The 14,400-nt window shown below is 38.1% G+C and overlaps 1 protein-coding gene across 1 annotated transcript in view; it reads left to right on the top strand.

Moving 5' to 3' along the window:
* haao (3-hydroxyanthranilate 3,4-dioxygenase) overlaps positions 1-10,373 on the top strand; it is an 18,706-nt gene extending 8,333 nt beyond the window's left edge. The window contains exons 8-10 of the mRNA XM_076285763.1: positions 4,526-4,594; positions 5,221-5,303; positions 9,950-10,373. Of these exons, the coding sequence (XP_076141878.1) occupies positions 4,526-4,594; positions 5,221-5,303; positions 9,950-10,025 (228 nt within the window). The 3' untranslated portion in view covers positions 10,026-10,373. The remainder of the gene's footprint in view (positions 1-4,525; positions 4,595-5,220; positions 5,304-9,949) is intronic.
* The last annotated feature ends 4,027 nt before the right edge of the window (positions 10,374-14,400 follow it).

Genomic DNA, 14,400 nt, shown 5'->3' with positions numbered 1-14,400 from the left:
CTGTAGGATACAATGCCTAATAATCTCACTGCCTTCGGCATAACTGCTAACAGTGCGCCTATTGTTAAACACCTGAAAAATATTAAGCTGCTGTTTTTTTTTCATGACGAGCACTAAGCTTGAATGATTTATGACTGAATGGAACGTTGCGTTTTTAAGCGCCAGAACTGCTTCACGTCGTGTGACAAAGTTTACACCAATCATCATCTTCTAATGTATCCTTATGTCGAGATGTCCATTCTCTTTGTCTTAGGCTATCATTTGTGCGCAAAGCATGCCTACACAAGCTATTTTTATTGTTGTAATATTGAATGATTTCATGAATAAAGCATTAGAGCCCGACCGATAAAGGATTTTGAAGGCCGATACCGATACAAATATTTGTTGATTTAAAAATCCGATATTCCGATATATATATTTTTTTTTAGAAACGCGCAACAAAACATTAACAGATTTCCCTAACATTAGTTATTTGTAGTTATTTATGAGTATTGACTAAAATAATATGATTATATATGCATTTCAAAAACAAACTTGTTTATTTTTATATAATATTGTCACAGTGGAACAGAGGAACATCGAAATATATTAAAGTTCTGATTGATGACATAAAATGTATAAAAATAGAAACTTAAGATATGAAACTTAGTTTTTTGAACAAAAACACAATAACAACAAGTTTCATAAATATAACTTTGAACTAAGACTTAACAATTACAACTAGAAATGCAATTCCAAGGAATTACCAGTGCATGAAAATGCTAAAGTTGTGATGTAAAATATCATGTATAGTTAAAACAGATAATAAAGAGATGGTTACTACGGTGATGCTAGGATAGACATAGTGGTTGCATAGCTTAATAAAAGTTGATAGTTTAAAAGTAGACTGTTTAAAAGTTGAATGTAGATAGTTTAAAAGTTGTTGATAGACAGTAGATAGTTTAAAAGTTGTTGATAGACAGCTAGTTTAATAGATAGTTTAATGATAGTTTAAAAGTAGACCGTTTAAAAGTTGAAGGTAAATAGTTTAAAAGTTGTTGACAGACTGGAAGTTGAATGAATATTGATATTCAAATAGTTTAATGGCTGTGCATAGGTAGATATTTGACGATAACTAAAAGTTTGAACGGCTCTAATGTTTGCTAGCAGTTATGCTAAGATTTTTAATTCTTTTAACCATGCTACTTAGCTAATGTTTTATAGCAGTGCTAGCATGCTAACCATGTTACTTAGCTAACTTAACTAACATTTTCTAGCAGTTTTACTAAACATGCTAACTATGCTAACAATGTTAGCATGCTAACTATGTTAACCATGTTACTTAGCTAATAATTTTAGCAGTTATGCTAACTATGCTAACTAGCATGCTAACTACGCTAACCATGTTACTTAGCTAACTTAGCTAATCATTTTTAGCAGTTTTGCTAAAAATGCTAACTAGCATGCTAGCATGCTAACTATGCTAACCATGTGACTTAGCTAACTTAGCTATTCATTTTTAGTAATTTTGCTAAAAATGCTAACTAGCATGCTAACATGCTAGCATGCTAACTTGCTAGCATGCTAACTATGTTAACCATGTGACTTAGCTAATCATTTTTAGTAATTTTGCTAAAAATGCTAACTAACATGTTAACATGCTAGCATGCTAACCATGCTAACTAGCTACAGTGGGTAGGAGTCATAGTTGATGACAAGTAACAGTTACAATGGCTAAACAGTTAAAAAGTTCAGTAGTTTAAAGGGTTAAATTGTTTAACAGTGAAATATTGTAGTGAGGACTTTTATTTTGAAACAGTTTTTGGCAGAGGAAGCAGTTTAACAGGATGTGTAGTCTTAATAGGGCCAGTTTGTATGCTTAAAGCCTGAGACTGGCAGTTGAGATCCAGGTGGCCTGAACACCTAGCCTGGCGGGGCCATCATATATCATTGAGATGTATAGTCTGGCATCGAATCATTCACCTCGCTTAATCCAAGGGGCGGGCAGAGAATTGTCTTTCAAACTGCCTAGGCATGCAATAGGCCAGCGCTACGACCATATCCGTATCCGGTAGGCAAAACGGCAAACACATCCTTAGAAAGGAATGACTTAAGTGCATTGTGTTGCTCAACTTTCAAAGAAAAGCACAAGTCCAACTCCTCCAAAGTTGACGCCAACGCCGATTCAAACAACCGCTCTTCATTCGCCATAGCCACCTTCCTTGTTGTTCACCGTCACAGGACTGTCGTTATCCTGTTAAGCCCGCCTTAAGACTCTGTAACGAAATAGAGCGCTGTGATTGGATAACATCCACGGTGTTAAGCCAAAAGAAATTCCTATGGTTCGATACTAGACGTACAGGCTGAGCAAATTAATTTGCCGCCGCTAGGGTGCGTCTAGATTTCTAGGCTACTGAACACCTGCCATAGGATTCTAATTGCTTAATGGCCGTATTATGATGTCATAATCGGCAATGTTAAGTCTATGGGGAATTTTAAAAAGTTTTTCTTTAATAGTTTAAAAAGTATAAAAGTTACAAAGATGAAAAATACATAGCAGCTTTGTCCGTTTGAATACCTACGTTACAAAGTTTGAATGAAGTTTCTAAGTTAAACTGTTCAAGAGAAATTGCGTCTAGAAAAAGTGGTAAGCGGAATAATAATAATAAGAAGAAGAAGTTGCCTAGGAAGAACAGTACAGTGCATTTTCATGCACTGTAAAAAATAATGATGACATTATTACTATCATCATCATTTGTATTATCATTAAACAAGATAAAGGTCACTCTTAAATGTTTGAGTGTGCGTGTGTAATAATTAGTCCCTATTGCCTTATAAGCTACCTTATAATTACAATGTCAGCTTGCTTATCCCTTTACCTGCACTTTTAAAATGATTTCCATCAAGCTACATCAAACCATTTTCAATCATCAGTTGCTGCCTGCCTTCTAAAACATAGGCTACTATTTAGTGATCGATCTAAATCCATTATGTAACTCTGCTGCGGCTGAACGACAGTCTGAAGCGCACACTTGGCGTCATTGGATTTCACACACGTGTAAAAGAAAAGCTAACTTTTATGCACAAGCTACGTTTTGCACAAGCTACGTTTGATACTTTTTCTCTATGTCTAAATGTTCACTCCTCTCACGTCTAATTTACATTACAATGCAGGGACTGTAACTACAGATATACTAGTAATAAATCATTACTTTATTTAGGCAGAATAAGTTTGTTGTGGTTTCCAAGCTCATTAATGTTAACGTTAGCGGTCTTCCACTGATATTCATAGCATTAGCTGACCAAATCACCATGAACACACTTCACTGATGATCTCACTCGAGGATAACTGGTTCTCTCTGCCCAACTCTGGCTGGATCAGCAGGTTACAGGATGTGTGGCGCGTTATACACGAGTGTTGCCAGCAGGGACGGTGTAGAGTGCCCTCTGGAGGACAAACTTTACAACGCCAACACTCATGACATGGTTGAAGGGTGTTTCGTCCGTTTTTATTTTATTTTTAAAATATTCATTTATCGGCCATTATAAATGCCGATACCGATAGTTTGGAAAATGCCTAATATCGGCCCGCTGATAGATCGGTCGGGCTCTATAAAGCATTGAAAAATTGTATGCACAGTGCATACAGGATTATGGCTGGCGGCGCCACTGACCAAGGCCACAGTAGCCTGTGAACCACTGATTTTCAAAGGGCAATCACGGCCAACGCAGGGGGCAACTCTTGTCTTCTATTTCCCTTCCAAATTACTTTTTATTGTCTGAAGACATCGATCGCAAGAATCTAACATTCTAAGCAACAGCAAAGCAACTTCACTTGCATTTGTAGGGTACTACAAATGCAAGCTAACCAAAGTGCAGTCGGTTCTCCCACCATGGTTTTGGAAATCACACACCTGCTGCATCTGAAGGCCCACGCATAATAAGGCCTACGACTATCACTCTACACGCCCCCTATTGCACGTCACATTTTAATTTGCTAGCTGATCCTGCCTCCTGGCTCCCCAAAATGCCACATCATGTGAACAGATCAGCAGGCCGGCAAATTTTCACCTCATTTTCAGACACATGTTGCGGCAAAAAGACGTCTCCTCTTCCCGCAAATTTAGCGTAATCTCTGTGTGAAAAGGCCTAATAATTGTGGTAATGGCAGCGACTGCATTAACATGCACTTCACTCTCCCTGTTATGTGTTTGGGGATGCAAGCATCATATCCTGATTTTAGAACCCCAGATAAGTCCTTATCTCCGTTTTGAGAAATATGGTTATGCTAGCTGGGGCACTCTGAAAGAAACCAGGATACTGTTCCATACACCTTATTCCGGACACCGACTGACTACATGCATAGAACTCTATTGTTGGTAACTGGGATACTAGTAGTTATCATGTATATTAATCTGTTCATGTATATTATCTGTGTTCATGTAAACAGCATATTCCGAATATGATCAAAACCGGGATAAGCCTCATAACGGGATTCTTAAATCCACAATGCTCCTGTTCCACATTGTGCTGTTGTTGTCCACAGGTGCTGTTGCTTGGGCCAGGGGAGACCAACACCACCAAGCATGAGACTGACCGCTGGATCTGGCAACTGGTGGGTTCCATGGTGCAGCAATGCTATGGGATTTATGCCGCAGCGGCTGATTTGAGTTAATGCATCTATATATATACTGATATACTAGATAGATAGATAGATAGATAGATAGATATATACTGTATATATATATATATATATATATATATTCAACACTGGCCCTCTGTTTTTCTTACCTGCCAATATCTATCTATCTATCTATCTATCTACAGTATCTCTCTATATATATATATATATATATATATATATATATATATATATATATATATAGATAGATAGATAGATAGATAGATAGATAGATAGATAGATAGATATTGGCAGGTAAGAAAAACCGAGGGCCAGTGTTGAAACAGTTGAATAGTAACAAAGTCTGAAAGACAACAGCAAGTTACCTACATATACTTAAAGAAGGAATCTGTTAGTCCACCTGTGGCCCTTGAGTTCATTAATTCAGTCATTAGTCAATCATTGCGGCTCTACAGTTACACTCTACACTACAAGTTCATTCATGAATTAGATAGTTAAAAAAGTGCTGGCTACAGCTGGCCCCCTGTACTGAGGCTGAGGCTGGCCCCCTGTACTGAGGCTGGCCCCCTGTACTGAGGCTTGTCTATTGTGTGTTTCAGGAGGGTTCCTCAGAGGTCACTCTCAACGGTGAAAAGTTCAACCTCACCATGGGAGACAGTGTGCTGATACCTGAGAAGAACGAGTTAGTACACAACCTCTGTTTCTCTCTCTCTCTCTTTATTTATCTCTCTTTCTCTCTGTCTGTGTGTCCTTATGCACCTATTAGTACAGTACACATGACTTTAGACTTTGCACATACTGTACATGTTTGTTTTGTGTGTGTGTGTACACATGACTTTAGACTTTGCACATACTGTACATTTTTGTCTTGTGTGTGTGTGTGTGTCATCTGCATCAAGAAATACATGACATGAGGACATGAGTTACATTTATAAAAAGATGAAACAAAAAGTTAACGCACTCAAGCTTTAACTCTTTCATTTTTTAAGAAAGCATGTCACAAGACGGACGCGTTCGGCCTATGCCGTCTTCAAGTGTTACTTCAGCAGGTACTGTAAGATGTGACGTCAGCTAATTGCCCAATTGTGGCAGAAAGTGAGTGGAGAACAAGAAAGACAAAGATCACAGACTCAAATGATACTCCAAACTTCAAAATAAAAAATAATAAAACTAAAACTCCAAATTGTTATGATAAAGAAAAAGAGCACATAAATAAAAAAAAAAATAGACAAAATGACACATTGTGAACGACTGACTCAAAGGAAACAATTTAACACTAGTTCTTCATTGAGGCCACCAGGATGAACCGTTTGGAGCTCATGTATCCAAAAGGCTTCTGTTTTAAGTAGGATATCCCCCCTGTCCCCAACCCTCCTATGCTGACATACTAATTCAATGCCCTGGAATTTCAATGTGCCGATATCATGCAACTGGGGAAGAATTGACAGAGATGAAGTTACGGAAATACCGCAAGATATACTGGATTATAAGAATGGGCAAGTCTACCGATGGCTCTCCGCCCCTAGGCACAGGTTTCAGCCTATGGCCAGTGTTGCCACAGTTACCTTGAAAAAGTAATCTGATTACTGATTACTGATTACTCCTTTAAAAACTAACTTAGTTACTTTACTGATTACTTGATTTTAAAAGTAACTAAGTTAGATTACAAGTTACTTTATTAGTTACTTTCAGCAGCTGCCGACAACACCCCCACCGCCTCAACATAAAAATGATAACCGGTTTTGCCAATACTCACTATACTGGAAGTGCATTTTAACAGTAATGTCAGCCATGTATAGCAGACATCCCAACCTAACCTACTTAGATACTGAAATTCAGATGTTTGTTCAATAATACCAACACCAAAATAAGGAAGGCCTATTGATAGAAATTGTTATAGTAAAATATGTAGATTTTTTTGTAGATTTTTTTTTCATGTAGCCTTGGCAACTAGCCATCTTGTATAGGCCTGAGTAATATGCAAATGAAATTACACTTGTTAAACTCACCTCAACAAGTCTTTTGCAATCATTTAACCCGCTGTGAGCTAAAGTCGCTGTTACAAACAGTGCAGTGTGCAAGACTATCATTATGTTTTAATCTTATGAGACAATTGGGTACACTTTTGTGTAGTCTGATGTGAAATGGGTCTTAAATCTTCCTTTTTGAGGGGCGCTGACGCTGCCATGACGCTCCTGTTCCTAGATACACTGACTGAACTGATTCATTAAGTTTGGGAGAAAAGAGATATAAGCACACTTACACTGAAAACTGATTGGTTGATTTAGCAAAACAGACCAGGATGCTCTCTGTCTTGGATGCGCTTCAGGCACAAACGCTCCTCTCCTCTCCTCCACTCCACTCCTCTCTCTCTCCCTCTCCGTTGTGTGCGCGTTAAACTCATATGCACACGCGATTTGAAGTCCGGTCTGGCTTGCGTGCTCTTGTTCGCTCTAGGTTCCGGGAGATTTTATGTAATTTGCGGCCGTCAGAAAGCCGCTATCAATATGTGGGAGACTCCCAAAACTTCGGGAGACTTGGGACGTCTAGCTAGACAGCACTTTGTCGCCAGTACAGAATGTACAATGTACCTTAATGTTGTCATGTTTAGCTGACAAACTCAAAGTAATGACTGATGTGCATCTCTCTCTCTCCCTCCATTGTTGTTTACGTTTGTGTCGCTGCGTGGTTTTACGTGAATTGTCCTCATGCTGAAAACGTGAGCATAGCCTACATGACATTAATCCCCAAGACAAGAAGAAAGCAAAGAATATTATCTTTTTACTAAGGAAAATGACAAAAATAGTAACGCACAGTAACTTAGATAAGTAACTTTAATCTGATTACTGGTTTGTAAATAGTAGCGCGTTAGATTACTCGTTACCGAAAAAAGTGGTCAAAATAGACTAACGCGTTACTAAGTAACGCGTTACTGGCATCACTGCCTATGGCCAACTATGAAACGGAGCCCTCCTCCGGTGGCCTTTCCACTGACGAATCGGGAAACAAAGGCGAGAGAGGGGACACCGTTCACAAACCAGAGGCACAGACCGACACACAGAGGTGGAAAGAGGCGTAAGAAACAGCGGCTGGCCATCGAAATCTCTATAGAGAGAATAAAGGAGAGATTGAGAGAGAAAAGAGAGAGGAGAGAAAAGAGAGAGGAGAGAGAGAGAGAGAGACATACAGACAGAGAGAGAGGAGAGAGAGAGAGAGAAAAGAGAGAGGAGAGAAAAGAGAGAGGAGAGAGAGAGAGAGGAGAGAGAGAGACAGACAGACAGAGAGAGGAGAGAGAGAGAGAGACTGCCGTAGCAGTGGCCTTTTAAAATATCGAAAACGGATCATTGATCAGGGAATAAAAATATCATGGATCAGGAAAAAATAATTTTCCTCGGCCCTCCCCCCAGGCTAAAAAATTTCTCCTGTGCCTTCCCCTAAGGCTTAAAAAATTCTCTTAGGCCCTCCCCCCCCTGACGACCGGCCCTCCACCCCCGGTAAATATCGTACAGTCCCTAAGAAACAGCGGCTGACCGCCGAAATCTCGTATGTATTAATTTATTTCTCCTAGAGATTACCTAATGGCGATGAAATAACAGTTTTGGAAAAAAGGCCTTTCTTTTGTGCCATCCAAGAAGGTAGATCCTTTCACAACTAAAATTGGACATTTTACGTTTTGTCGATCAGTCAAATTGAGGGCATTTTTCACAAAGGACAGTAGTACCTCCCATGCTCTACTGAACCTGCCCCAAGTGTTTCGGTATAAAAGAGACCCTTCAAATCGAAAAAACTGTTCATGCCCCCTGTTCTGAATTCCTCAGAACAGACATTTTGCCGATTGGTTGACCATGAGGTGAGTAGTCGACTCGCCTCCACTAAAAACTTAAACTTTTATCCTAATGTATCCCTTAATGGACATGCGGCTTTGCGCAGCCTTCAGGATCCCAATTTGTGGACTGGCACATTAAACCACTTGTTTGGACCTTACCGTCATATCTTAAGGACACTACAGATTTCTTGTATAAAATACAGAATGTTGTTATATCTGGAAATGACATGTTGTGTACAATAGATGTACCGGTAACTAGTCTTTATACTAACATTCAACACGAGTTGGGTTTGTGTGCCCTAGTAGCGTATCTTAATTCTTTATACTAACATTCAACACGAGTTGGGTTTGTGTGCCCTAGTAGCGTATCTTAATTCTAGGGAGAACCATCAGCCTCTGACCAAACTTCTCTGAGAAATGGCACATAATCTTGACTATGACTTACTATATTTGAAGACACATATTACCATCAAATTAAGGGTACTGCTATGGACTCTCCTTTTGCTCACAATTTTGCGAATTTGTTTATGGGGAAATTTGAAAATGAATAATGCCAATGAGTTTAGTTTCTGCCTTAAGTGTTGGTTTTGCTACATACATGTAGACAATGTATTTTTTGTCTTTAGTGGCACTGTTGAACTCCTACATCAGTTTCATGCATATCTCAACTCTTAAGCTCTGTCAAATTCTCTGTAGAATTTAGTAGAGACAGTATATCATTCCTGGATGTGAATATCCGCAGGACTGCTGGAGAGACAACAGTGTATCGCAAGCCCACCAACAGAAATAGCTTTTTACGTTATAGTAGCTGCCATCCACCTTCTATGAAGAAAGGTCTTCCCTATAGCCAATTTCTGAGGGTTCAAATGATATGCAGTACTGATGCGGAATTTGAAATCCACTTGTTCATGACAATTCTCTCTAAAGGCTATGATAAGGCTAACCTTGATTCTTGCCTACAGAAGGCGTGCAATACCGCACGCACTGCAATATTAGAGAAGAGGGTGGTCAGCCAAGACGAGCCGCGATTGACCATAGTCAATACATTCTCTCGATTGTCAGGTGACCTCAAGTTAATAAACACTGGCATATTTTGTTTACTGATCCATAAGTTGGTCATTCTTTTTCAAATTCCGCATCATTGTTTCTTTTCTACTCAGTTCTGTGCCAATTTGGCAATTAGCTGACGTCACATCTTACGAAGTAACACCTTGTCCTATCCTCGGTAAGACGCTGAAGACGGCATAGGCCGAAAAGTGTCGGTCTTGTGACATGCATTCTGAAAAAGTTGTTAAAGCTTGAGAGTGTGTTTACTTTTTTGTTTCATCCAGTGGTTCCTTTGTTTTCACACCCAAAACCCACTTTTTTACGCTGAGTCAAGTGCACCTATTTCTTGCCTGTTACATTTATAAAAGGAAAGTGACCTATTGAGAAGGGAATTATATTATTGTATTATATAATCTGTGTGTGTGTGTGTGTGTGTGTGTGTGTGTGTTTTACAGATATCACTGGAAGAGAAGTAAGGACTGCATTTCTTTGTTTGTTGCTCAAGACCATGACCGTAAAAAACCCTTCTAATCAGCCTCAGCCTTCTCCGGATGTCTCTGTGTGTGTAAGTGAGTTTCCAAGAGATAGACATAGACCAATATGGGATATTGCATTAGGTGTACAATTGCTAAAGGGTCATTCCGTGTCAAATCACCCAGTGGCTGGCAGGTGACCCTCTCCCAAAAAATCTGAAAAAAATCACAGGTGTTTGAAGACCAAACCTATGCATAAATCTTAAATAGTATATCTGTATCACTAATGGTTCCAAAACTACAGCCCTTTCAAGTTTCAAGTCATTTTAAGCATCGTGGTGAACAATCCTTTTTGTTCAACTTCCAACATTATTGGCTCTTTTGGTATTTCACACACATTAGTGAAACTATGTGAATAGAAGTACATTTTCCTGTTGAATTAAAAAAATCCAATCAAATCAGGTGTATCTTGTGTAATTCCCCCTCTGCAAAGCTCTGAAAAAAGCTATAAATTCATAATGTGAAAAAACTTTGAGGGCTTCTCATTCAAAAAGTATGTGATACAAATTCATCAGATTTTTTTCCCACTCATGTATGGATTATAAGGTCATGTCCATGCATTAACTTTGGTTATTAACATTATCATATTGTCAGAGCATTTTTATTAAATTGGGCTTGATTTTCAAAAAGCCCGTTTTCATCTTCTCATTTCACCACGTGGACAGTTAACAGGATTTTTTTTTATTTTACCATATATCATTCTGTATGTGAGGATCATCTGCCCAAAATTTGGGCTTGTTGCTGAGTTTCTTCATTGAGATAAGATTTTTTACAAATATTGTCTATAAATCCACTGAATTTGTACTTTATCTGCAGTACCACTTTGCACCACATGTGGTGCTCTTTTAATACAATGGAAGTCAATGGAAGAGGAAGAGAGTCACTTGTTTGCTGCATATATCCAATCTAAACACACAGTTTATGGTTCATAGTTGAATTTCTCCAAATAATTATTGCAACATGAACAACATACTACTCATACATAAATCTTATCTAGAGAAAATAAACTGATCAAGTAAATTATACACACATAAGACTGACTGGTCATCATACATGCAGCAAGAGGATTTAGCATAATTACCATCTTTGTAATGAGTTTTCTACACCAGCTTCAACCTATCAGTGCCTATGTGAGCACTTTAATAATTACTAGCCAGCTGGTTAGGCAAAGTCTATATCCATCGTCATATGCATGGGATGCAGTCCTCTGTGATACACAGACAAAGAGCATTAAGATGGAGATCAGTGCTTTGTCTCCATGTGATCTAGGAAAGAAGTTGGAGAATGAATGTAATAAAGGAACATATTCAAGTAAAAAAGGGGTTTCTAAAATTCAGTGCATTGTCAGATGCAGAAAAATCAATACTAAAGAGTTATCATCTTTTTACGAATGCCTCTTGGATCCACGAGTCCTCAAACCTTGTTATGAATACTTGTGATGGAAACACACATGGTCATCTTCATCAAGTGAAATACCTTGATGAACTGAATTTTAGAAAACCATTGTTTCTTGAATATGTTCCTTTATGACATTCATTTTCCAACTCCCAGATCACATGGAGGCAAAGCACTGATCTCCATCTTAATGCTCTTTGTCTGTGTATCACAGAGGACTGCATCCCATGCATATGACGATGGATATAGACTTTGCCTAACCAGCTGGCTAGTAATTATTAAAGTACTCACATAGGCACTGATAGGTTGAAGCTGGTGTAGAAAACCCGTTACAAAGATGGTAATTATGCTAAATCCTCTTGCTGCATGTATGATGACCAGTCAGTCTTATGAGTGTATAATTTACTTGATCAGTTTATTTTCTCTAAATAAAATGTATGTATGAGTAGTATGTTGTTCATGTTGCAATAATTATTTGGAGCAATTTAACTATGAACCATAAACGGTGTGTTTAGATTGGATATGTGCAGCAAACAAGTGACTCTCTTACTCTTCCATTGACTTCCATTGTATTAAAAGAGCACCACGTGTGGTGCAAAGTGGTACTGCAGATAAAGTACAAATTCAGTGGATTTATAGACAATATTTGTAAAAAATCTTATCTCAATGAAGAAACTCAGCAACAAGCCCACATTTTGGGCAGATGATCCTCACATTCAGAATGATATATGGGAAAATTAAAAAAAATCATGTTAACTGTCCACGTGGTGAAATGAGAAGATGAAAACAGGCTTTTTGAAAATCAAGCCCAATTTTAAAGAAATGCTCTGAAAATATGATAATGATAGCAACCAAAGTTAATGCATGGACAGGACCTTATAATACATACATGAGTAGGAAAAAAATCTGATGAATTTGTGTCACATACTTATTGAATGAGAAGCCCTCAAAGATGATGATGTCTTTTCACATTATGAATTTATAGCCATTTTCAGAGCTTTGCAGAGGGGAAAGTACACAAGATACGTCTGATCCGATTGGATTTTTTAATTCAACAGGAAAATGTACTTCTATTCACATAGTTTCACTAATGTGTGTGAAATACCAAAAGAGCCAATAAGGTTGGAAGTTGAACAAAAAGGATTGTTCACCACGATGCTTAAAATGACTTGAAACTTGAAAGGGCTGTAGTTTTGGAACCATTAGTGATACAGATATACTATTTTAGATCTATGCATGTATTTGGTCTACAAACACCTGTGATTTTTTTCAGATTTTTTCGGAGAGGGTCACCTGCCAAATTGTGCTGAAATTGGGTGATTTCACACGGAATGACCCTAAACTTACTTATTCCTTATTGTTAAACTTTAATCTTTAATCGATCATCGCAGGGTTTTTCTTGCAAGATGGTACAACTTGTTTGCACAATTGGTTCAAAGCTGACTCAGGCAGATAGACACATATCAGGGTTAACAGTCTAGTAACATTCTTATGTGAGATGTGGGCCTGATGCACTTTATGTTGCAAGCTCACTATCAATGCTATCATAGGCTTGTCAATTACCTCACACAGGACTCGATAACCATGAAATCTCAGGTTTATGTTTCAAATAATTTAACTGTTACCATACTGGCATACTACATTCTCTTAAAGCACAATGCTATAGTGAATAACTAAACTGCATTCCACAGTGTGTATATTTTTTTGTAATTGAGTGATAATGTGGGTAAATAATTATTATAGTGGCCCCAATCTCGGCATCCTATATAATAATGAGATAAAAATGGCTGGTGTTATGCAGACGCTTTTATCAAAGCAACATGGTTGGACTGGTAACAGCGGGCTGGGAATTAAAATCCAGGGAGACCAGTTTGCAGGCGGCAACACAACCACTGTTCCATCATGCCACACATGAACCTTAACTTCTGTGCCTTCTGTTACATTATTCACATTAAAAATATCTCATTAGGTTTGGGTCTTTTTTTGTAATATTTAGCAAGAATGTATTTTTACTTTGTATCAACACATGTCATTTTTACTACTTAATTAGTGCAATGTAAAGTTAGCACAGGAACAGTGTATGTTGTCCTAAAATACGCTTCTTCTTACGCAACATTATGATAAAGTGTGCCTCTTTATCTCAGGGAGGAAGAGGGTTATATGTAGATGAGAAAGATCAGGCCTCCTCAGATTACATTACAAACTAGACAGAGTATAGACATTGTAGTATATGACTTTCAACTCTGCTAAACTGTGTGTTCACTGACTGAAAAGAAATCAATGAGGAATGGTGATTCGGCTGTTAGTTCTGGAATTCCTGAAACTTCCATGTAAACATCTGTGTGTGTGCCTGTGTGTGTGTGTCTGTGTGTCTGTGTGAGAAAATACAAATGGAAAAGATAGCCTAACAGGGAATGTAAATGATTGCGTGGGATCTCCTTGCTGCCAACACTTAATTGTTCAACCGATTCCTATCAGCCTCTGGAAGATCATTGATATAATCAACTTGATAGTCTTACTAAAAATGTGTAAACATGGGTTGTGTTTGTATCAGTAGATTTCAGATACAATTTAAGACACAAACTTTATGTTTTGCTTCAGAATCTGCCAGACTTTACTCTCATCCTGAACATGTATTTATAACGCTCAAGTTCTCAGTTCTGTTTCTGTACAGTAATGAATGCTTCTGAATTCTACTGCCTGGCTGATTTAGTTGAAGTGACAATGCAATCAATAAAATCTGTGTTAGGTAGTGCCCTGTGTGCCTGTTAATCCCACATGTGCAACCAATGACCATACAGTGGGGAAAATGAGTACTCAGTAAGTATACACAGGTAATCCACCCATTTAAAAAATCCAAACATTAAAGTTCATAGGTAGATAAGAGAGTAGAGCCTATGTGTAATAAAGTGGAATGACACAGGAAAAAAGTATTGAACTGAAATTCCTTAAATACTTTGTGAAAAAGTCTCTATTTT

Source organism: Alosa pseudoharengus, unplaced genomic scaffold, assembly GCF_046254945.1.
Source record: "Alosa pseudoharengus isolate Yale_2024_CS ecotype anadromous, Long Island Sound unplaced genomic scaffold, YU_APseudo_1.1 YU_APseudo_1.1_scf_15, whole genome shotgun sequence".
Lineage (NCBI taxonomy): Eukaryota > Metazoa > Chordata > Actinopteri > Clupeiformes > Clupeidae > Alosa > Alosa pseudoharengus.
The sequence above is the reverse complement of the archived record's forward strand: the minus strand, read 5'-3'. Positions and strand labels throughout refer to the sequence as shown.